General features: G+C 57.1%; 1 protein-coding gene across 2 annotated transcripts in view; it reads right to left on the reverse strand.

Moving 5' to 3' along the window:
• Positions 1-23,574, reverse strand: part of BICD2 (BICD cargo adaptor 2) — a 45,794-nt gene extending 22,220 nt beyond the window's left edge. Inside the window, exon 1 of one of the 2 annotated variants that reach the window (XM_043566991.1) lies at positions 23,037-23,574. In XM_043566991.1, the coding sequence (XP_043422926.1) occupies positions 23,037-23,276 (240 nt within the window). In that variant the 5' untranslated portion in view covers positions 23,277-23,574. The remainder of the gene's footprint in view (positions 1-23,036) is intronic. The other variant, XM_043566990.1, reaches the window with a different exon arrangement.
• Between the last annotated feature and the right edge of the window lie 860 nt (positions 23,575-24,434).

Raw genomic sequence — 24,434 nt, forward strand, 5'->3', positions numbered from 1 at the left:
AACCAGAATGACTTTGAAAAAGAAAAACAAAGTAGAAAGACCTGACTCAGTACTTAGAAAGGCAACTCAGTGGCAAAGGGGCAATCTTGTAACAAACGGTGCTGGAATTAATGAATATCTATATCCCTTGCGGCATTATGAAAATTAATTTAATATGGATAATAAGCTTTGGGGTACCTGGGTGGCTCAGTCGGTTAAGCATCTGACTTCAGCTCAGGCCACAGTGAGTTTGAGCCCCACGTTGGGCACTCTGCTGTCCAACCGGAGCCTGCTTAGGGTCCTGTCCCTCTCTCTCTGCCCCTCCCCAGCTTGTGCTCTGTCTCTCCCTCAAAAATGAATAAACATTTAAAAAAAAGAGAGATGGTCTCTCTCTGTCCCCCCCTCATGTGGCATGCTGTCTCTCAAAACTAAAAATAAGTTTTTTTAAATTTTTTTTTAAAGAAAGAAGGTATAAACTTTCCAGGGGAAAATAAGAGAAAGTGTTTGTGACCTTGGACATGATCTATAAAAACAAACTGGTAATTTGGACTTCACAACTAAGAAGTCTGCTGTTTGAAAGACAAGAGCAGGGTGGACCTCGAGGGCAGCAGGCAAAGTGAGGTCAATCAGACAGAAATACTGCACGATCTCTCTTATATGTGGAATCTAAGAAAAACCAAAAGCCATGCTCACAGATATAGAGAACAGATTAGTGGTTGCCCGACGCAAAAGATTGGAAATATGTCAAAGGGGGTTAAAAAAAAAAAGGAAATTAAAAGAAAGGTAATTCTACTGAATTTTTCTTAAGTTCTTTATTTAGAAAATTAATAATAGCATGGCAATCTAAACTCTTTATTTTCACATACTTTGGTGAGAAACATAAAGTACACGTGATTTTTGAAGACACTAGGAATCCACGTTATAGTGATCAGATTAAAAACAAACAAACAGGGGCGCCTGGGTGGCGCAGTCGGTTAAGCGTCCGACTTCAGCCAGGTCACGCTCTCGCGGTCCGTGAGTTCGAGCCCCGCGTCAGGCTCTGGGCTGATGGCTCAGAGCCTGGAGCCTGTTTCCGATTCTGTGTCTCCCTCTCTCTCTGCCCCTCCCCCATTCGTGCTCTGTCTCTCTCTGTCCCAAAAATAAAAATAAAAACGTTGAAAAAAAAAACCAAAAAAAACCAAAAACAAAAAAACAAAAACTTATATTCTAAAGAGAGTCATTAGAACCATGCAATATTCTGAATTAGCTTCTCCTTAAAAAAAAAATAAAAAATAAAAAAAAATTAAAAAACAAACAAAAAAACACATTCTCAAACTGGATACAAGAAACGATACCCAGACAAAATCCAGCTACGTTCTACCGATGACACATATATAAGACACACAAAAAATACTAACAAAAAAGCTGACATGAATAGCACATGAATAATAAAAAAGCCCACATGAATAGCAGATAAAATGAGACTCCCAGACAAAAAGCAATGCCAGGAATAGAGTCAAAAAATAATGATAAAATGGGTAATTCACCGAAAAAAGTTTTTAAACCAGGAAACTTTTTAAAATTGTAGTGAAATACACACAAGACAAAGTTTACCATCTTCACTGTTTTTAAGTGTATAGTTCAGTACTGTTAACTACATTCACACTGTTGTGCAACGAATCTCCAGAACTCTCTTCATTTAAAAAAAAAAAAAGGACAATAAAAAGACAAGGCATAGACTGGAAGAAAATCTACACAAATCACAATCTGACAAAGGATTTACAGCCAAAATAGAAGAGCTCTCTAAACTCAGAAAGAGACACAACCTCATAAAACATGGGCAAAAGAACTGAACAGATACCTCCCCCAAGAAGACATGTGTGTGGGAAAGAATCACATGAAAAAACGTTCAGCGCGAAAACTCCTGCCTGCTGGCAGGAACGGAAAACGGTGCAGCGGCTTTGGAAGTAATCTGGCAGATTCCTGGAGTCACACGTTCACTCAAAATGAGGCAGGGCCATGCACTCCTGGGTGTTCCTCCCAGACTCACTCCTGCAGGAGTATCTGTAACAGCTGCGAAAATCCTAAGGGGACACCTCGGGAAACCTCGGGAAAATGGCGTGGGGAGGCCGGCAGGGGGAGCTCCTAGGCCCCACCACGCTCTGAATCCGTACGGTTCCCTCAATGACCAGAAAGCTGTCTACAAGCATCTACCCCAACCTGGAGCACCAGAACCTAGGAGACCCCGGCGCGGTGCTCACTGCCCAGTTCACAGGCTGAGAGGCTGAGGGTCTGAGAGGCCACTGAGTCCACCCACTGGAATTTCTTCTGACCAAAGCACCCTACCCCCACCCGGCGCCCCCTCTAAGCCTGCCTCCCCGTCCCTAGAAGCAGGCAGAGCAGCAGCGTCCGCCACCTGACGGCGGTGCCCAGCTGTGGGCACGCTTGTCCCCGAGGCCTTGCCTGCTCCACCACGCACCTGCCAGGCCAGTGTCCACCGGGGGCCCCCAAGCTTCTCCGGCTGCTTGGAGGAAGAAAGAGGACGCCCTCCCGGACCCTGGGACGTTCGTCAGGGCTTCAAGGTAGTGGCCACAGTGCTGTTGTGATGTCCCCCCAGGGGCTGGCCCGCCCACTCCTCTACAGCCGCCCAGGCCTGGTGAGCCCCCAACATGGCCCGGCAAGTTCAGGCAAGGCCAGCCTTGCTCTAGGTTCACCCCGCCCACGTGGACACCACACAAATACCTGCAGTCCGGGCCAGACCTGGGGGGGGGGGGGAGGGGGGACTGGGTCTGCCGAATGGGGAGGGAGCCCCCAGGGCAAGCTCCAGGCCAGGAAGGGGAGTCACGGGGCTGGGGCAGAGGGGCCCGCAGCTGAGGAGCAGCGGTGGCAGCTGAGGAGCAGCGAGCAGCGGTGGCGTGAGCACAGGCTGGGCGGGACTGGGTCCCAGGCCTGGTGCAAGGGCTCGCGGCAGGGGGAGCCCCGGGAGGAGAGGGCTGCCGGGGGGGGGGGGGGGGTGGTCAGGCCCGGGGCTTCCCCGGGGGGGCTGCTGGGTGGTGACAGTCCAGGGTAACGGGGAAGACCTGGGACCAGCGTGCCTGCGGGGTCTCCCCCACTCTCGTGTCTCCCTGAAGGGACCAAGGGGACAGGGTGGGGGACAGGGCAGATCCCTGTCACGAGGCTCCGGTTCTGCTCAGACCTTCCTCCCTCGCCAGGCCTGTGATCACACCACCCCCAGGGCCCCGCAGCCTCCCCCAACCTGGATGTGAACAGACGGTGTGGTGTGTGTAATTCGGTGCACACTCACACTCACAGCACCCTAAATTACACACGGCCACACACACACACACACCCCGTCACACACACCCTAAGTTACACACCGTCACACACACACACCCCATCACACACACCCTCAATTACACACGGTCACATACACACACACCTCACACACACACCTCTGTTACACATCCTCACACACTCACACCCTAAATTACACACGGTAACACACACACACACACCTCATACACCCTTACCCTCACACCCAAATTACAGTCACACACACACATCTCACACACACATACACACACACCCTAAATTACACATGGCCACACACCCTCGATCACACCCTCGATCACACACATATACACCCTCGATCACACACACTCTCAATCACACAATCCACACACTCTTGCACGTGCGCGCACACACACACACACACACACACACACACACACACACCCTTGGTCTCTGTCATACCCTGGGTGTGGCATCCTTCCTACTCCAGCCCCTCCCACCTGGCCTTGGTCTCTCCCAGGAGCCTTACCCACCCCTCACCCAAGCATTAGGGGTGACTAGTGTTTGTTGGGGTGCCAGCCTATCCCTGGAGAAGGCAGGTTTGACTAGATCTGAGAATCCAGTGCCCCAGGCGGGGGTGGGGTCTGGGAGGTCTGGGCAAGAGGCCGAGGCCAAGCAAGCCCCAATCCAGGGGAGGGCACAATGAGCCACGGCAGGAGACGCTGCCCCACGGTGTCAGCAGAGCAGAGACACAGTGGGGAGCAGAAGAGGGAGGGGAGCACCCCTGAGGGCCCAGGAGGGTGGCCGCAGCCTGGACAAGGTGCTAGGAGTGGCATGGCCAGGACGTGGGCGCCTGCTGAGCAGGACACAGAGAGGATGGAGTGAGGGCCGGAACCAGCGGCAGGGGTGTGCTGGGCTGGAGACGGGAGAGCCGACCACAGACCACACGCAGGGGTGGGGTCTTGGCAGGGTGTGCTTCCCCAGGGGCTGGGACCCAGCACTGGGCAGGCGGCACCCCTCCCTCCTCAACGGGAACCAACATTTCTGACCAGTGTTAACACGCTGGGACCCCCCCAACAGTGCCCACTCGCACGCGCGAGGTCCCAGATACCCAGCCCCCACCGGGTCCCCACCACGCCCTTGAGGCCAAGCAGGACAGAGAAGCTAAGACAATAAGGGACAAGAAGTTCTGCTGACCACCTGAGAGGTCCCTTCCCCCCTTCCCCCCTCCCCCCGCCTGGGGATGGTGCACTGCAGCCCGGCCAGCCACACCTGCCCAAGCCTGCTTTTGCAGGTAAAGTTGTCCTGGGACACACGCACCTCAACTGGAAAGCTGACGCAGTCCAGTAGGACGAGGCTGGAGCCACTGCCTTGAGTCCACAGGCATAGTAACTAGAGCTCAGAGAGGCTCCCTGGGTCCCAGGTCCACACACGGGTCAGCAACCCGGCAGGGACGGAGAGTCTGGTGCCCACACGGAGTGTGCCTTTCCAGGCAAAAGGCTCCATCAGCCGCTCCCTGGCAGCCTCTCCCTAACCCATCCAGCTCAGGACACAGGCCCCTAGAGGAGACCAGGGCCCTGCAGAGGCCCCGGCCCTAGACCTGGTTCCACCCCTCTGGGTAAGCCGTCCCCTGCAGGGACAAAAACGGGAGGGTGGGACAGGGGGGCAAAAGGAAGAGTCCCCAGGCAGCTCCACTGGTGTTCTCGGGACCAAATCGGTATCAGTCAGGGCTCCTTCCCCACAGAACGTGTAGACACGTATGAAAGAGATTTATTCCAGAAGCCAAGACATCCCACGATCTGCTGTCTGTGAGCTGGAGAAGCAGGAAAGCCACTGGTGTCTGAAGGCCCGAACACCGGGGCACCCACGCACAAGGACAGAAGACGGACGGACGTCCCAGCTCGGGAAGAGGGGGAGAAGTCACCCTTCCCACTTCTGTCCCAATGCACCAGAGGGACTGGCCCGCCCACACGGAATGAGTGCTAGTCCTTCCCAGAGACACACCCGTCTGTAGTCCAGCCAAAGTGACACAGGAAATGAACCATCACACAGGCGTGGGGTCTGTGCCAGTGGCTCTCAGCTCTGTCCCGTGGGGCGAAGGAGGCCATAAACAACAAAGGAGCAAAACGCTATTTACAAGACCAGACTGACTGCCCGAGGTGGCCCTTGAGCAGCAGTCTGCTGACCGCTGGTCTGAGGTCAACACCCCCTCGCCATCCAGCATCCACTTTCTGTGGCTCGTTACAGAAAAACTGCAAGCGTGTGCCGGACGGGCTCGTCCTGGAGTCAAAGGACTGCATGCAGAGCAGGGACATGCATCGGGTCAGGCCTGGAAGGATGAGGGTGCTCCAGGTGGGGGAGGAGGAGCCCTGGACAAGAAGACCCCTCCTCCCTGGCCATGGCAGACCCTGGCACCCAACCAGTAGGACAGCAGGGATGAGCATGGCGGCGCCCACCGCCAAGGCCCCGTCCTGAGTCTGGGCGAGTGCCCCACCTCACTGAGCCCACCGCACACTGGGCTGTGCGCAACAGGCCTTGCCTGGGGCTGGGCAGCTGGCAGGACCAGGCCCAGGAGAAACGGGGCCAGGACTAGCAGAGCAACCCTCAGGTGACTGCCCCTGCCCATGCGGTTGGCCAGTCCCTGTGGCCCCCAGAGGGCAATACGTCTGTTCTGTGATGGCCTCCCTGTCTGCCCCAGAGATAGAAGCATCGTCAGCTGGTCGTCCACCCTGGCTCGCAGACACTGACCCTTAGTTCCTGACACATGTGCACGGGGCCCAGAAGCAGGTCCAAGTGCGGAGACTGGCAGGGCCCAGACCCCTGGGGAAGGCCCGCAGCAGCAGGGCGGGGGCGGCAGTGGGAAGCAGGCCGCCGGGTGGGGCTGCTCTGGAGGAGCTTCCTTCCCAGACCGGTTCGGCCGTCAAGGCAGCAGGCACGACACACACCAAGCCCAAGGAAACCAGATGAGCTAAGGCCCTGGCCCAGGAAGCAGTTTCCTCAGCGAAGCTGGGATGTGGTGTTGGATTCCCGGACTGACCCAGCCTTACCCACCTTCCCCCGAAGGGCTGCCAGCCTGCACCAGGACAGGAACATCCCAGGAGTTCCCAGGTCCTGCCTGTCTCACCCCCAAGACCCCCTTCCGGCATAGCTTTCGGGGACCCCCACAGCCAGCTGTGCCCCAGCTTGGGGACTCAGAAAGGCCAGAATCACTTCCTCGGTTCACCAATGGTCTCCAGCAGAGTGGGGAGCCCCTAAAGGAGTCTCTCACCTCTTTTCTGGTTCAAAATGGTGTCCTGCAGAGTGGCTTCTCAGAGCAAGTGTGCACCACCAGCCCTCTCAGTGGCACCCTGCGTGTGGAGGGTCCGCGCCCTTGGGAGCCACATGGAAGAAACAGCACCTCAAGTGCAAGCCAGCCTGCTGCAGTATGTGCTCAACAGATGTTGATGGACCGAAAGATTCCCAGTCCAAACTGGTACAGGCAGGCTCCAGCACTCGGGCAAGTCTCAGGGGGTCTGCTGACATGGGGGTGAGACTCTGACACAGCCATTCGGCGTGGCCGGCTCCCCTGCAGAAGCCCGTCAGCCCCACAAAACCCAGCTCCCATGAGAGCCTCATTAAGTTCAAGACAGGGCTCAGGCCTGGGAACTGGACACAGATTCAAGCTCAATGACTTTATCATGGGATACAGGTTTTACAGCATTAAGGGAGGAAGGAAAGTCTCCATCTCAGACTGACCAAACCTATCAACACTGAAATCACTGCCCCAAACTGCCTGGCACTAAATACTGAACACTGCAAGAGCGTGTCAACTAGACCAATGTGTAGAGACTGGGGGCACTCAGCGGTACGCAAGGAAATCAGAATCACGGCAACGAAGAGAAGACGCAACAGCAGGATGAAGGGCACAATGTCCTTTCCAAGCAGAGCTTCTCCCTAAGGAGATGGCGTCACAGCAGGATGGGCTGACCTCACAGTGACCTGAACAGGGAAGAAGTTCCACACACACGTTGCACACCATGGCAGAGCAAAATAAAAATACACATTTCTCAAGTTGTCTGTAAATCTAAAACTGTTCTCAAAAAATCTATTGAAAGGTATGTTAGCATACACCCAAACACATGAAAATTGATCTCCTCAATAATATCTGCACCAAAGAGAGCACACAGAACAAACACCAGGAAACCAAGTCAACAATACTCAGAAATACCTCCGATCAGGGCACGGGGATCGCTGCCAAAGCTGCACTATGCTGGGGTAGAGATGCACTAAAAATACACTTTAGTGATAAAAAGAAACTCAGAGACTCAACAAAGGAAACAGGCAAAAGTCTCAGAATGGGAAAGTGGTACAGCAAAATCCCAACAGCAAAATAAGAAAGCAAAAGCAACCAAGCTCGTGTATTTTCTCCACCTGGTGATGGTTTCATCCAGGCCAGCGGTTTGCGTGGGGCACCGGTCTCCACGCCAGGCGGGCACAGGCCGGTGCCCCTGCACACCCCGGGGACGGTATGCTCGCTGTGGGTAGGGCCAGGGCTGGACCCCAGAGCCCCTCTGTCCCTACCAAAACTCCTTCATGGGGGCTGAGCATGCATGCACAAACCCAGAAGACCTTTGGAAACAGAGCTGCACTTCACCATGAGGAGCATCCACTCGCCCCAGGAGCACAAAACCAGGGGCACCAACTCCATTCAGGTTTAAAACTACCGATTGGGCGTCTGCCAGGGATCAGCATAAGCAAGCACATCCAGTGAGCTGGCCAAACAGCGTGTCAAAAGGCGATCTACAGACGTTCCTGCCACAGACGAATGTGTGGGAAGGAAGGAAGCCGCCTGCACAAAGAAGCTTCCACTAGGACCTGGCTTTGCCTCTCAACCAAAGCTCTACAAAAACGGACAAGCTAGCTTTCCTTCTTCACGTCACCAAAAGAGCAACTGCAGCCACAGTAAACGCACCCAGACAGATCTAAAATGAGAGCTAACGCTAACCAAACGCAAATTACTAAAAATGGACAAGCCCAGTGGTCCTGCCGCTTAAAAGGACAAAGGACCCTCTCACCACACTTCCCAGAGGCTAGAAGAAACAGGAGGAAAGGCGATGATGTCACCTATAAAATACACTAAGTAACACCTCCATAAAGGTCACTTAGAGACCTACAATTCCCCCAAATGAAGTTGTTAAGCTTAAGAATACATAATAAAAACTATTTATAATCCCATATTCAAAAAAACATAACCCTTGAACACTATCTTAACTAGAAACACAAGACTCGGTCGAAGAAAAGAACCCGTCCCGGGCAGGAGGGTGAGCACCAGGCGTTCACGAAGAGCAGGCGCGGTGCCGCAGAGGCGCCACCACCACGAGGAGCATGCGCGGTGCCGCAGAGGCACCGCCACCATCGTGAGGAGCATGCGCAGTGCCGCACAGAGCGGGAGGAAGCTGCCGCAGATCCTCTGGGGTCACTCCAGAGGAACGGTGACATTCGTTCCGACCACCAGCAAGCAGAAAGACTCCCCCCCAGCCCCTGAAAAACGTTAAGGGTACAATTCACATACCATAACATTCACCCTTTTAACGTGCACAATTTGGTGGATCTTAGTGTGTTCACGGGGCTGTGCGACCATCACCACTACTTCCACATTCTCATCTGGATCCCGAAAAGACCTCACCTCTTTAGTGGTCGCTCACCAGCTCCGCTCCCCCAGTCTCTGCGGATCTGTCCAACCAGGACATTTCCTATAAAGGGAACCACACACTCGGTGATCCCCGTGACTGGCTACTGTCACCGAGCGTCGCTTTCCAAGATTGTCCACGCGCAGCGAGCCTGGTGCTTCACTCCGGGGCCGCTGAGAACAATGCAGCCGCCAACACTTTACTTTCTGTATGCATGCTGTTTTCAGTGTCCTTGGGTTACACATGAGATCACACACAGGCGTGAACCGCTAGGGCACATGGTAACATCCAAGGCCTTGGAGCCGCCACAGCACCCCACTCTCCGCAGCCAGGTGTGGGCTTGGATTTCTCCACGTCCTCATCAGCACTCGCTACCACCCGTCTCTGAAGGTCCATCCCGGGGGGGGCACGCGGTCCCCTCTGTTCAGGAACGACTAACGGTACCAGCTTCCGCTCTCGCTAGCGCCCCGCGTCGAACCGTTCCACTTAACACCGGTCTCTAAGTTCTCAGGATGATTCACGTTCCTCAGCCGGCCCGGAAGATCAGGGTTCCAGGCCACCCCAACCCCTCAGCTGCTCCTCCCGCTGCCTGATGGCGGGAGGACCCGCACCCAGACTATACACACAACTCCCAACATGTCAGTGAGAAAAAGGCAGATGCCCCACAGACAATCTGGTAATGGTCCGGAACAGACTTTCACAAAGGAGTGTCTGCAAATGGCCGGTCAACACAGGACTGGGAACAGGAGGGTCCAGGAAAGGCTGGAGCCAGCAACTAAGGGAGGCGTCCGGGACAGACATCCCTGAGGAAGGCACCCAGAGCAGAGCGGCTCCAAGGCCCAGCATGCAGCCCTGCTCAGTGGGCTGGCTCTGCTCCCACACCCCCAGGGCCCCTCGCCAGACCTCTGCACCCCTACAGCTCTGACAGGGTCAGGGGATGTCACACGTGGGTGGGAGAGGCCCCGGAGGGCAGGCAGTAACCAGGGCCCTGCACACTTCACAGTCTGTGCCAACAGGAGCCCATCAGCTTCTCTCTCAGGGGAAAGATCTCCTGGCACAGGTGAGAAACTGTACCCTGAGAGCAAGGCCTCCCCATCACTTCCCAGGAGGGACTGCCAGAGAAGGGAGAACCAATACTTGGCTCTGTTTAGCTGCCCTTGCCTCAGAATCACCTGGGGAGCCAGAAACATCTGTTCACAGGTGCGGGCACACCTGCCAGCCGGCCGGCCCTTCCTGGTCTCGGAGTCTCGGGCCTGGAATCCGGAAGGCTGCTGTTTACTGGGGCCGCGCCTGTTAATCCCCAGATCAGCCCCACTTCACACGACTTGTGGAGATTATCTCCCTCAGGGCATAAGGCCCTACACTCACAGGAGCTGGGGAACTGAAGCAGAGCCCAAGGAGGGTCTGGCCCTTCTGCCAGGGGACCAGCATGTCTGTCCTGGACAAGGGCACACGGGTGCCACCCATGGGAATCACCAGGAAAGGTGAGAGTGCAGGTGCACACAGAGCCTCGCACACTGGTGACCCCAACATCCCCAAGGGGAGGTGTTGATGACTCGGGTACTAACCTGGCACACTCCTGAGAGAAAAGTCTAGAAGAGAACCTAATCACTGCAGCAGACCAGCAGGCTTCGAGGACTGGGCAGGGGGGAAGGTGCCCCCTGGGGCAGCATGGGAGACCACAACAGTTAGTTCTTGGTCTCCTTACAGGTGATTGTGCACCAATTTCAAAACTGAGGGCAGCTTACAAGACAGGATCATCTGGGCAGCAGCCAGAGTCACTCTGGAATCTTCTGTCCCTTGAGATCAAAGGCCACCCTAATTAATATGCCCACCACCGGCAGAGGGGCTGAGCCCCACCTCACTGAATCCCAAAACAAGGGGGCAAGACCAGACAGCCAGCAGGAGCAGATTCCCAGAAGCCTCCAGGGAGAGAAGCCACAGAAGGAAGGGACAAGCTCCCACACAAGCACAGAACCTGGAGGGTTGGATGCAGCCCTGGGCCACCTCTCCAAGCCAGGGTGTCACCAGGGATCCAAATGGCCTGGCGGGGTGAGGGCAGGACCCACCCTGGACCTTCCATCTTTCTGTGAACCCCTTGGTCCCACACCACCCTAAGGCTGGTTCACAGAGGGAGTAGAGCTGGGGGAGGAAGGACCTGAACCCCCAGATACACAGTGTGGGCCAAGGCAGTGGGGGCAGCAGGTCTGGCCCATGGGCACACAAGCACCTGGGCCCAGGGCACCCCAGGTCTGGCACCAAGTGTGCACCTCCTCAGTGGGGTTGGGTGAGCCCATAACTGGCAAGTGACAGGTGGTCAGGAGGACAGGTAGGACATGGGGGACGCTGTGGGGGAGGGGGCAGGGCTCCACACCAGAAGTGGGTGGGTGGGCACACGACAGGTCCAGGGAATAGACAGGTGCTAGGTGGTCTGCAGGGAAGGCTGGGGGTACTGTGGATTCTGGGGGAGCTGGAGAGAAGGCCTCCCCCTGGGAACGGGGCAGATGGAAGCTACAGGCACACTCACACAAACTCTGCCTGGCTGACGACCCTCATCCATCAGACCAGCCCTGTGCTAGGCTCAGGAGATCCACGAGTGACATCCCACTATGTGGCTTCTGGTCTGTTTCCCCTCGGGCACCTGCACATTGGCTATGGGGATCAGAAGAACCAGAGCTGAGGACTGACACCTGTATGGAAACAGAATGTGGCTGCCTATGGATGGCTGTCACTCCCCCGCACCCTCCCCCCTGCCCTGCGCCCCCCGCCCAAGTCTGTCCTGTCCGCCCACATTTGTCCCATCGCCAACCATGCACCCCAGCTGCTCTGGGCAGCGTCCAAACATTAAGCTGCTTTTAGAAAACTGGGAATCCACTCTTGGACGGTAGGGATTTAGCCAGAATCGGGTGCATTTAGAGAAGATTACACCCTAATTGCCTCAGTGTCAGCAGGCAGGCTTCCGGCCAGCTGAGCCCCAATGCTGGCAGCGGTCCCCTGGGACCCTGGCTCTGCCACCCAGGGACCCAGAGGGCAGTCCCAGGGCCAGGAGACAAGGCCCCGGTGTCCCCACAGCAGCTGGCTGCCCGCACAAACCTCATTCGGCAGCAGGAGGGGCAGCTGTCCAGGATGGCCTGGGCTGGAAACACCGGGCTCGCCCCATCTCTAATCTCAGCACATTTTCTCCATTAGCAGCCTCAGGTAGGAAGGGACACCCAGCAAGCCACACAGTCAGTGAGTGGCTGGAAACTACCTCAGAACCCAGAGTTCTGCAACTTTGGGACACCACGTCTACAGCTGTGGCCAGGGCAAGAGAATGGGGTCTCAGGGGCAAGTATGCCCCACATCCGGCATTCTGTCATGGTCACCCAGGCAGGGATGGCCCCCAGTGCCCCAAGGAACTGATGCAAGATCACCTGCCATGAGGGGCTTCCAGAGCAGAGAAGACACAGCTCCGCCTGTCAAAAGAGGTGAGACCCTCCCTGTGCCACAGCCAGGTGTCTGGTCCCCCAGCCTCGCCCCTCCACCATGCACACCTTGAGGTTCGCCAGAGGGGTGAGGCCGGCAGGACCCTCCCATGCTGTCTGTGATGTGCGCATGGCCCACTGTCACCGCTCCAGGATGCCACCCCAGAGAGACACCCAGGGCCCACTCCCAGCCCATCACGACAGTGCCAGCCCTGCTTCATGTGCAGCAGCCACCCTGTATGCTGCAGATGCCGCCCCCGCAAGCCTCTGGCCTAGCCGCTCTCCGTCCCAAGCTTCACGGCCACATCTAGGCCCTAACAACAGGGCGGCATTCCAGATGGCAGCTGGTGCAGGCACAGGAGGGCACCCCCAGGGGAGGTGAGCACTGAGAGGCCAGAGGAAGAGGTGTGCCTGGCAGCAAGAACATGTGGGAGCCACACCTGGGCTGCCCCATAAATCCAGTGGGTTCTGCAGACCTGTCCCAACGCAGGCCAAGAGGAGGGACAGGAGCAGGGAGAGGCCAGGCAGGCATCTTTGGGGTGGAGCCCAGCGGAGGCACCAAACGGGGTGTGTCTGTCACACTTCTGGAGTGACAGAGCAGCCAGGCCCCACCCATAGGGAACACCCAAGGGGGACCAGATCCCAGGTCTGACCACTGGCTGACTCCACACCCCTTCCCTAACCGCCAGCTGGTCAAATGCAAAGGCCAGTAAGCTAAGCAGCTCACTGGGCTGGTTTATCAGGAATAAAGTCAACCCTGACTGAGCTGAGCCCAAAGGGAAGGAAACATACATGAAGGTAACCAACCACTGGTTATTTTTCTTTTTAACCATGTGCATCCCGTTACTTTTCCTCAAGATAGATGAGATGAGATGACATGACGTGACATGACATGACATGATGTGACATGACATGACATGACGTGACATGACATGACATGACGAGACGAGATGAGACGAGACGAGACGAGACGAGACAAAATGACTACCGCGGATTGTCAGTGACCACGACCCACTTTGCCAGCCCGGGGGCTGAAGACCTGGAGAGACAGACCCCAGTCCGGGATGCAGAGTCACACAACAAAAACCACAGGGCTTAGGGAACACGTGAAAACACGGAAACCTCATAAAAGCAGTACCACACCATCAGGACAGTGGGGCATCCACGCAGACCAGTGGGACAGAACGGCGCCTGCAGAGGCCCAAGGACAACTAACGGACCGGCAGCGGAGCAGAGGTCGTCCAGTGTCTCGAACAGCACAGGAATGACGGCACCCCACTGCACCCCCTCACCCCGCAAACAAGTGAGTGTGGGCATGCCTCCGTCCTTCCCAAAGTGACTCAGAACCAGGGCTGGACCCAAAACACAACACAGACTTGCAGAACTTCCAGATGAAAACACGGCAGAAAAGCGCTGTGATCTTGGGTTTGGTGACCAAGATCTCAGCACCTAAAGCACAACCCGCACAAGTGGCGCTAAAATGAAAACCGCTCTGTGAGAGACCCTGCTACGGGAGTGAGAAGAGCAGCTGCAGACTGAGAGACGTTACCTGCCAACTAGGACTTGCACCGAAACAGAGAAAGAACAGTTCTCGATGAAGAAACTCCTGAAACCCAATAATAAGAAAGCACTCGAATTTAAAATGGGCAGAGGAGAGCAGACACTTCACCAAAGACACACAGATAGCAAATAAGCACGTGACCAGACGCTCTGCATCCGTCATCGTCATAGGAGAAACGCAAATCAAAACAGCACCAAGACGTCACTCGTCACTCGCGCTGAGCTGAGCAGAGGGGCCAAATTCCAGTGCACAGGCAGCACAGCACGGCATGCCGCGAGGTCGCACAGCAGCAGGAGGCCGGTCAAGCTGCAGGGAGCGCGGAACAGGCTAGCGGTTTCTTGCGAAACTAACCATACTCTTCCTGTTCAATCCAGCAACAGCACTCCCAGGAACTGACTGACCCAAATGAGTTGAAAACCGATGTCTACACAGACACTTGCACAGACGTTTACCACAGCTTTATTCATAATTGTGCAAAACTGGAAGCAAGCAAGATGCTTGCTCGAGTGAATAAACAAACAGGAAAATGTACACAAACGTAAAATCAAGGAAGTTCGGCGAATTCTAGGAAGGAACGCATAACGTGGCAGAACAATCTGACCGTATTTCAAATGGATGAAGCCACCTCACTGAAAGGGATGGGGAACACAGTGCTCGCTCAATTAACTTATTTGGAAATAAGTGGAGCACAGAAGACCACTGGCATATAAGCATCAGGTTCCACTGACACAGGCACAGGCCAGCAGTTCTGACGCTCCTGTGCACGCACACCTGTGTGGCTGATGGGGGAGCCAGATGTCCCGCTGCTGGACCGAAGTTACAGACAAGCAAGGGGAGGCAGTGGGAACGACACACGCAGCGAGGGGCCAGAGTGGAGACCTCAGCACGAGCTCACGTTCGGGCTGCTCACACAGCTGGCGCCAGGCAGACATGTTTCTAGACGTGTGTGTGCGCACGGGCCGGGGTACAACACCTGTCTCCTGGCTCTGTCGGCTGGGAGCGCGGAGAAGCAGTGACTGTCCAACAGCAGCAAACAGCCAGATCTTGGCCTCAAACACCATTCTCCAGTGAAAGAAACCAGGCTCCTTGAAGAAATGACTGATTGCAGGACTGGGACACGGAGCATTCACGATGAGCTGGGAGCACCTATAGCACCAAGAAGGAGTTGCTAAAAAAGAAAGGAGGGAAGGAAGGAAGGAAGGAAGGAAGGCAGGCAGGCAGGCAAGCTATCAGGAGGGAGGGAAAAAGGGAGAAAGGAAGGAGAGAGGGAAGAGGAAGGAAGGAAGGAGGGAAGGAAGGAAAGAGGGAGGGAGGGAAGAAGGAAGGAGAGAAGGAAGGAGGAAAAGAGGAAGAGGAAAGGAAGAAGGAAAGAGGAAAGAGGGAGAGGAGGAAGGAGAAAGAATGAGGAGGGAAGGGGGAGGGAGGAGGAAAGGAGGAGGGAGGAAGGAGGTAGAGGGGAGGAGGGAGGGACAGAGGGGAGGAGGAAAGGAGGAAGGAGGAAGAGGGGAGGAAGGATGATGGAAGGAGGGAGGAAAGGAAGAAAGGAGGAGGAAGGGAAGGAAGGAGGAGGAGGAAGGACAGGGGAGGGGGAAGGAAGGAGGGAGGGAAGAGGAAGAAGGAGGGAGGAAGGAGGGAGGGGGAAGGAGAGGAAGAAGAATGGAGGAGGGGAGGGAGGAAAGACGGAAAGAGGAGGGAGGGGAGAGGAGGAAGAAGGGGGAGGGGGAGGAAGGGGGGAGAACACGGGAGGGAGGAGGGGTGGAATAATCAAGACAATGAGTGTTGAAGGGGCACAGGAGCCAAACGGGAGAGCCGCCAGGGCAAAGCTGGAACGGGCGGAACAACAAAATACAGCAGTGCTGGCTCACAACCCAAACCTAAAAAGTACCTGCAAGTCAACAGCAATACAAGCCAGTGGGTGGATAATTAAATAAAGGGCACAGAGTCAGGTCTCCCATGCAGAAAAATTCCAAACCACGTACACAGACGCTCCTGTCCAGGAGAGGTTTGGAAAGGGGGAAGGGGCGCCTTGAAAGTGGAGACCCTGAGAAACACCCAGACAGGGATGGAGGCCAACATCATGGGGATGAGCCACAGACTCTCATAGACGTCATGGGACGTGGTGAGAAGGGTGCTTCACCTCTGTGACCCTCCTCCCCGAAACATCTCACCCCACCCCATCCACGAGAAACACAGGAGACAAATCCCAACTGAGGGACAGTCAGCAAAACACCTGCCCAGCACTCCTCAAAACTGTCAAGGTCACCACAAACAGGAAAAGTTGGAGAAACGGTCATTACCGGGAAGAGCCCAAGGTCCACAAGACACGTGAAGTCTGCCTTGTGGGATCCCACATGGCGTCCAGGGGCAGAAAAAGGACAGCGGCTGTTTTCTAGGGGCAAGGCCACACGTGAGCAAAGGCTGAGCTCCCACCAGCTCCCACTATTCCTCAAATATCACCCATTTCTGGAACAAATTCACATTTTCGAAACAGGTGTTATAGCAGAAGGGACCGCCTCATCACACCGGCCACGCTGACAACATTGGGGGACATCAGGCGCCGGCGGTGACTTGCCCACAAGCTGCTGTGGGAGCCTGCCCTCACCGACCGGGTGTGGCATCTGTGACAGCAGGTGTAGCTGCAGGCTCACCACACCAGACACCCCGCCTGGCTCTCCCCTGCCCCCATCCCAGGGCCAACATTCCCTCTGACCACCCAGGGAATCCCTCTGGCCGAGATGGGCCACAAGGGGGAAGGAGGGAGAAGACAGCCCAGGGGACCCCGGGCAGCAAATGACAGAGAACGGGTCCCTGGCCCCCACTCACTCCATCACTGCTGGGGCTTCAGGGATGCACCAGCCTAAAACAAGGACACCAAGGCGCAGGGAGGGGACCCCTAGGGGTCACATCAAGCCTTGCTAGCATACAGCGTGAGCCGCGAGCCCCCACGGACCCAGGTCCCCACCCGTGGAACAGGGACAAGGACGGCCCCTCCCTCCTGGGTCACAGGGAGCTGGCATCTCTCTGCATCAGTCAGGATACACCCGACAGGGGACCCTTGAGCCCCGGCGGGCAGAGGAGGTACAGGAGGGCTGGTCTAACAAACGCGCTGGATGGGCGACAACCACCCAGCCACGAGGAGACAGTCCACAAATCAGGTGAAGAAAGCACTCCCACCAGCTTTTTAAAAAGGGAAAACACAAACAGATTTAAGAGTGGGGTGCTGGGGGCCTGCAGGAGGCAGGAGGGAGAGCAGCTCCAGGCTCCCAGCGGGAGGCGGATGGCAGCCTCAGGGACAGGCACCTGCAGCCCTGTCTGTGCGGCCAGGCCCTCCAAGCGCCCTTTTGGCTCCCGAGCAACATCTCTGAGCCACACGGGAAACCCTAACGCTCACCGGTTGTGACAACGCCGTGGAACCGTTACCTCTGTCAGAGGTGACAATTCACCTCTGAGCGCAACGGAACATTCAACTTGTGTTTCCGTGCGGGTTTCCCAGCACCGCACACAGCCGAGCTCACGGAGACGCGGCCGGAGCTGCAGCCACTGACGTGCCAGCCACACATTCCCCCCACTTGGGTTCTGCTCGAAACTTCCCCACACAAGGGGGAAGCCGTCCGGCAGGGGCGCGATGCACGCCACTTGCCTTTGAGAAAGCAAACCCGAACAACACAAACCGCACGATTCTCTCACGTGACCGGAAACAACTTCGGACCCGCGGACACTGAGCCCATCTGCTTGAAGGAAACGGGCGCTCCTGCACCTCAGAGAGTAACGCTAAACCGGGGCTCTTCACAAACCACTCCGGACGTTCTCCCCCCATTCTGTGGCGTCCAGCAGCACTCCCCGACACGCACGGAGGAAAAGACCTGGGAGGAGAAACGGCCCGCCCTTGCCCATGCTCGCCATCAACGATCTCCGGAATTCCCACACAGATACTGCTCACTTCTAGTCTCTCACGCTCCTAAAACAAAGGTACAATTTTTAAAATATCAAGCTCTAAAAAGGAAGCCAGACCCCAGTCCTCCCAGACACCATCGCCTGCCCGGGCCCAGACGGCCTCTGCCCCCTGCACACCTGTAACCCCACCTCTGGGTCCCCCTCCCCGGGCAGAGCGGGGCCCGGACGCTGCTGGGCAGCCACACTGGGCCCGCTCCTGCCCGCCACGCTGGACAATGCTGGGCCCGGGGCAGGGAGGGCGGTGCCCATCAGCGCCAGCAGGGTCCTGGCCAGCCCCTGCCTGCTGCCGACCTTCGCCTCATAGTCTTTCTTCACCCCTGGCGCGCACCGACACAGTGAAGCAAGTGTGACCGAGGGGCAGCTGTCCTCACTGACAGGGAAGACTCATCTCCTCCTTCCCAGCAAGGGGCCAGGCTCCCACAGCTGACGGGGGAAGCCCAGCAGGAGGCACGTCCACCTGGCCGCAGCTCTCTGGCCACCGGCTGCCCGTGTGCTGCAGGTGCTCTGGCCCTTGGTGACCTGAGCTGTCAGTCCAGGGCCACACAGCTCCTGAGGGCCAGGCAGGGTCCACTCTGTCCCCTGGAGCCAGAGTGGAGGCCATGGCCCTGCACAGCACACGCAGCACCTCCTTACCCGCCAGGGCCGAAGCTCTCAGGCTCCCGCCCACCCCCATTTTGGGAAGCAGCTCCGTCACAGTGAGCCACCGCGGACAGGACAGAAGAGGACACAGAGGCAGCGCAGGAGACTCCGGCACTTTACGGAGTGGAAGAGCCCTCACGTTTGCTTCACGACCCCTGGGCAACACATTCCACAGGTAGCAGAGCAGGGAGAGCCCAGGAGCGCAGCCCTGGAGGGCCGCGTGCTCCTCGTCTTTGGATGCCCACACCTACCTCTCCCCATGGCCAGACCCCATGGGCAGGGCCACCTCAGCGCCTCCAGGACCCTCCAGACCCCACCTTCAGGCCCAAGTCCGGCCCCCGCATGCCCACGGCGGGCGGCCGCACAGACGGGTCTCCCAGAGCCCTCTAGCCCCAAGGATGCCACTCCATCCTCCAGGAGAATCCCCACAGGCCTTAGCCAAGTCAGGGCTCTTCCTGCCCCAAGCAAACACCTGAGGAGGCCTCCGATTGCCCTTCCCTCCTTCTCGAGAACCTGCCCTCTCAGGGACAGGCCACCCAGGCTCACAGCCTTGAGCAAAACTCAGCCTCTCTGTGCCTCGGTTCTCCCAGCTGTATAGTGGACACAACAAGGGGGCGACCCCAAGGCTGGTGTGGGGTCTGCAGCAGTCAGTGGGGCATAGGAGGCTCTCACAGCACCTCCTTCATGGCTAAACTGACTCACAGCTGTACCTTCTGTGCAAAGACCTTCATGGGACCTAGTGCCTGAGAACCCCATCCTGAGCATCCTCAGTTTCCCCGATCACTGGGAGGGGAGATTATGAGAGGGAAGGAGGAAGGGAAGGAGGGAGTCAGTCTAGAACACAGAGGAGATGCTGCCACTCAGCTCAGCCGCTGAGTCTGCAGGACGGGAGGGACTCAGGTGCTGGAAGCTGGTTTTGGGAGCCGGGCTGGGGCAAGTCCAGAGGTGAGGTGGAGGCGGCTCCAAGAAGCGCCCAGGCCTCGAAGGGCAGGCGGGCCGGCCTTCCAGGAGCTGGGAGAGGCAGGGGTGGTGAGAGCAGTGAAGGCAGCCAGGACAAAGGAGGGAAGCAGCATGTGCTGGGTAAGCTGGGGCCATGGCCCCAGGCAGCAGGCTCTGACGCCCAGGACCAAGGGATGGCACGGAGGGAGCCAGGCCTGAGTGAGGCAGAGGGAAGGAGCTGACAACATGAACTGGCAAATACTAAGTAAACACCTACTGTGTGCCGGGCACCGTGCCCATCCCCTGACACCCTACAACTCACCAAATTCCACCTGCTGCTTCCTGGGACCTAAGCACACTGACTGCACGTACTAGATCCTGACATGGCACGCACAGCAGAGAGGGGACCCAGACCCACCTTCCTGCTACACCTTCCTTCCTGAGACTACACAGGGACCCCTGCCCCCCAGCCCTCACATCCCTGAGCCCCACAGGCAGGAGCTGCTGCCCTAGCACACCTGCCCCCCTGAAACTGCAGCAGGGGACACGAAGTGAGGTGAGGCCATGGCCATCGGAGTGTCTGCCCCACCAGAGTGGGCAGGGGATACAGTGGGTCTTGGGATGGAGTGGGACCTTGTGAAGCCAGGTTCAATGACTACCAAAATGCCTAGTCAAAAAGGGCCAGCAAGGACCCCACACATGCATGCCCACTCACCACGGTGAGATACACACTCACACTAACCCAATGACTGGCTTCAGGACACTCACCTGTGGCCAGCCAGCCAGATTCCCTCCCTCAAAGACAGGACCACCTACAAAGGCTGGGCAGTGCAAACGCCTCTGCTTGAAATAGAATCTGTCAGTAACTGAAACAACTTTAGCTCAAGAAATTAAAATTTTTTTTTTTTAACATTTATTCACTTTTGAGAGCCTGAGCAGGGGAAGGGGAGAGAGAGAGGGAGACACAGAATCCGAAGCAGGCTCCAGGTTCTAGCAGCACAGAGCCCGACGCGGGGCTCGAACTGACAAACCGTGAGATTATGACCTGAGCCGAAGTCTGATGCTCAACCGACTGAGCCACCCAGGCGCCCCTAGAAATTAAGTTTCAAAAGAAAAAAAATGGGGGGCGCCTGGGGGGCGCAGTCGGTTGAGTGTCCAACTTCCGCTCAGGTCATGATCTCGCAGTCTGTGAGTTCGAGCCCCCTATCCGGCTCTGTGCTGCCAGCTCAGGGCCTGGAGACTGCTTCGGATCCTGTGTCTCCCTCTCTCTCTGCTCCTCCCTGCTCATGCTCTCTCTCTCAAAAAATGAATAAAGATTTAAAAAAAAAAGAACAAAAATGTTCACCTCCCTACAGGACAAAAAAAAAGGCTCAACAAGTATTGTCTTCTCAAATCTTGAGTTTTTTAAAATAAGAGTTAACGTATCCAAATAAGACCCTGGCTAAAATTAAATAAGCTGATGAGAGTGTGGGCCGGCATGGGTGTGAGTGCCTGGTGCAAGCTTCCTGGCAGCACCCCTGACACTCTGACGCTCCTTTTTCTGGCCTCTGCCAGGACTTCCAGCTGAACTGTTCTTCCCTCACCTACAATGGGAGAAACTCAAGTTCAGGACAGTGAAGCCATGTGTCCAAGGCCAAGGGGCCAGTCCGTGCAGGAGCTGGGGGGTGACATCAAACTAAGCAAGCAAGCACTTGAAGAACACATGTGGAGACGGGCACACCACCCTCCTGATTCCCCCGGGATCCACCCTCCAGACACACCCCACGAAACACAGCCAAAATTCCTATGCTGATCAAAACATTTGTGCCTGTGACAGTAAGGAGCTGACAACTGAAAGGCCCCTAAGTGGGGATAGTTCTTTCTGCTACAGTCTGTTCTGGTCTGTTCTTAAAGTGGGCGTGACTGTGAGCTCCTGAACCCAGAAAGGGATTGCACTTGCTGCGAGGGGGGGAGGTGCTCACCAAGCTGGGGGAGGGGAGGGCCCAGAGACCAGAATGGGGCCAATGGCGCTCCTGCCCCATACTCTCTCAGCCCCTCCACCCCGCCTCCCTCCATCAACGCAGGTGCACCCCCTCACCCCACACACCAAGAAGGGGCCCTTGCAGCAGGGGCCAGGGGCCACCCCTCCTGCAGATGCAGTGCAGCCCAACCTGGCTGGGAGAAGGCACCAGTACCTGCTAACAGATGACAGGGCCACAGGTCCCATGTGCTGCCACCTGCCCCCCCCCACCCCCCACATCAGTCAGTTTACTAACCAAACACCTGCTCTGCCTAGCACGTATCTAAGTACATGTGTGGACTAATTCATTCCCTCCTCCTCACTATCAGAAGGGGACCCTACTGTTCTCGCCAGCCAGGCAGGGAGGCTCTGAACCATACAGGCACCCATCCACGGCCACAGGAGGCAGAGATGCCAGGAGGTGGGCAGTCAGGAAGGCAACCAGCATGGTGGATCCCAAGACCAAGGGCCAAGGGGAAGTGTCAGGTGGGGAAGGAACACGCTGTGGGAGAAACCAACAGGCCGCCACACACCTGACCATGCCTGGCCTTTGTGAACATACAATTCACAACCAGTCTTTTCTGGGTGAGCAAGTCTGCAGAAAAAGGAGCTAAGGCTCCTGCCCGCAATCACAACCCCAGCAACCAGCAGGGCCTGGATCCAAACCCGGCTGTTCCACTCAGAAAGCAACTTCTCCCTGCCCCCTCCCCCCCAACAGGGCTGAGAAGTCAGGGAGAAGTGGGAGAGAAGCTGGTTTAAGTCACCCAGCACTACTTCACCCAAGGCCTGCCCAACTCTCCCGTGAAGCTCGCAGGTAGCCTGGCGGGGGTGGGGGTGCGGGTCCCATCTCATCCCAGAGCGAAAATCAGAGGAGACACACGGCTCCTTCGGTGACAAACACCCATAGACCTGTCACCCGACCCTGGGACGGTAGCCAAGGCAGCCAAGACAGGAAGTAGGCGGGAAATGCACTGCATCCCAGAGAACTAATGGGGCGGGGGGACGTCACGGAGCTGAGTCTAGGAGGGACAAGGAGGACTCCAGTTATCGCAGATAACCACATTCAAGGGGAGCCCCGGTCAGGGCCCCTTCCCGGCCTCAGGGCGCTCACCCAAGACGCGGAAACACCCAGAGACCCGCGCTCTGCCTGGAGATGATGGAGGCCCAGGCCCGGCCTTTCCCAGCCGGGTTACCTGCATCCATCCCACGCCCCCATCCCCCCACCCGGAAAACCAAACAGCGCAGAGGACACCACCCCACCGTGCCCAAGGCCCGCAATCAGAAGCAAACAGGCTGGCGACACGGCCCGACCCGCAGACCCTGCCCGCGGAGGCCAGGACCCCCGCACGCGCACGGTCCACCACTCCAGGGGTCTCCGCAGCCCCTCCTGGCGGGCCGCGCACGACGACCCTGGGCGCCCGGGTACCTGCCGGGGCCCTGCCCTTCCCGCGGTCTGGACTCTGCTGGGGGGCCGGCCCGGCGGGGGTCAGAGATCCGTTCGGAGGAAGGGGGTCCAGCCGGCCTGACTGGGGGGGGTCGGGGTGGCCGCCCTCGCTCCTCACCTCCTTGAGCTGCTCCATCTCGCCGCGGATGGCCTCGTAATCCACCTCGAGCTCCTCGAACTGCAGCTTGAGCTGGTGCTTCTCCTCCAGCACCGCCAGCCCGTACTCGGCCGCCTGGATCTTCTCGCGCGTGGTCTCGGCCAGCTCGTGCGACAGCCGCTTCACCTCAGCGCGCAGCCACTCGGGCTGCGCCTCCATCACCAGCCGCGCGTACTCCTCCTCCTCCGACGGCGCCGACATGGTGGCCCGCGGCCGGCTCACGCTGCTCCCAGCGAGGGTCAGGCCGGGCTCCGGTCCGCCGCTGCCGTCGCTGCCGCCGCCCAGCCCGACGGCGCCCGGCCCGCCGCCGCGCAGCCGCAGTGCGCTCCTCGCCGCGCGGGGCACTGTGGGGGCCGTAGTCCCGCCCGCGCCCACTACAAGGCCCGTCGTGCCCCGCGTTGACGGGCTGGGGCGTGATTGGCTTGCGGCCTGCGCTGGAGCGGGCTCCTTCCAGCGCCGCTGCCTCCGTCTCCAACTCCCCGGGTATTGTTGGGGGAGGGGGCCGTCGTCTCGTCCCCGCGCCCACTACAAGACCCGTCGTGCCCCGCACCGCCACACCGCCGTGATTGGCCCTGGCCTAGCGTGTCAGGCCTCCCAGCGCCGTCACTACCGCCGCGGCCGCCAGGGGTATTGTGGGAGTTGTAGTTCCGCCCTCGTCCGCGCCCGAGCCGGTGCAGGGTGCCGCTGTCCCGCCTACTTGCCGGTGGAGATTGGCTCCCCGCCCTCGGTGGTAGGGAGATATTGAATGTCTTCCCACGTTTACGCCCTCTTTCATTTCTTTCAGCAGTGTTTCGTAATTTTCAGCCTACAAACCTTTGCCTCCTTGGTTTAGTCTCTAAGTACTATTTTCTGATGTAAATGGCATCGTTTTCTTAATTTCCTTATCTGCTTGTTCATCGTTACTGTATAGAAATGCACCTGAGTTTTGGTGTGTTGATTCGGTATCCTATCCTGAATTTATTAGGTCAAATAGTTTCTTTAGGTATTGATGTGGAACCTAGGGTTTTCTCCATAGAAGATCATGTCATCTGTGGACAAAGACAATTTTACTTTTCCCTGTCCAATTTAGATGCCTTTTATTCCTTTTTCTTGTCTAATTGTTACGGCTGGGACTCCCAGTACTATATTGAATACAAGTGCAGACAGCAGGCATCTTTGTCTTCTTCCTGACCCTAGGAAGAAAGCTTTCAGTCTTTCACTGTTAAGTATGATGTTCATGTGGGTTTTTCATATATGGCTTTTATCATACTGAGGTAGCTCCCTTCTATTCCTTGTCTATTGAGTGTTTTTATCATGAAAGGGTGTCAGACTTTGTCACACATTTTCTGCATCAATTGAGATGATCACGTGGGTTTTTTT

Source organism: Prionailurus bengalensis, chromosome D4 (assembly GCF_016509475.1).
Source record: "Prionailurus bengalensis isolate Pbe53 chromosome D4, Fcat_Pben_1.1_paternal_pri, whole genome shotgun sequence".
Classification (NCBI taxonomy): domain Eukaryota; kingdom Metazoa; phylum Chordata; class Mammalia; order Carnivora; family Felidae; genus Prionailurus; species Prionailurus bengalensis.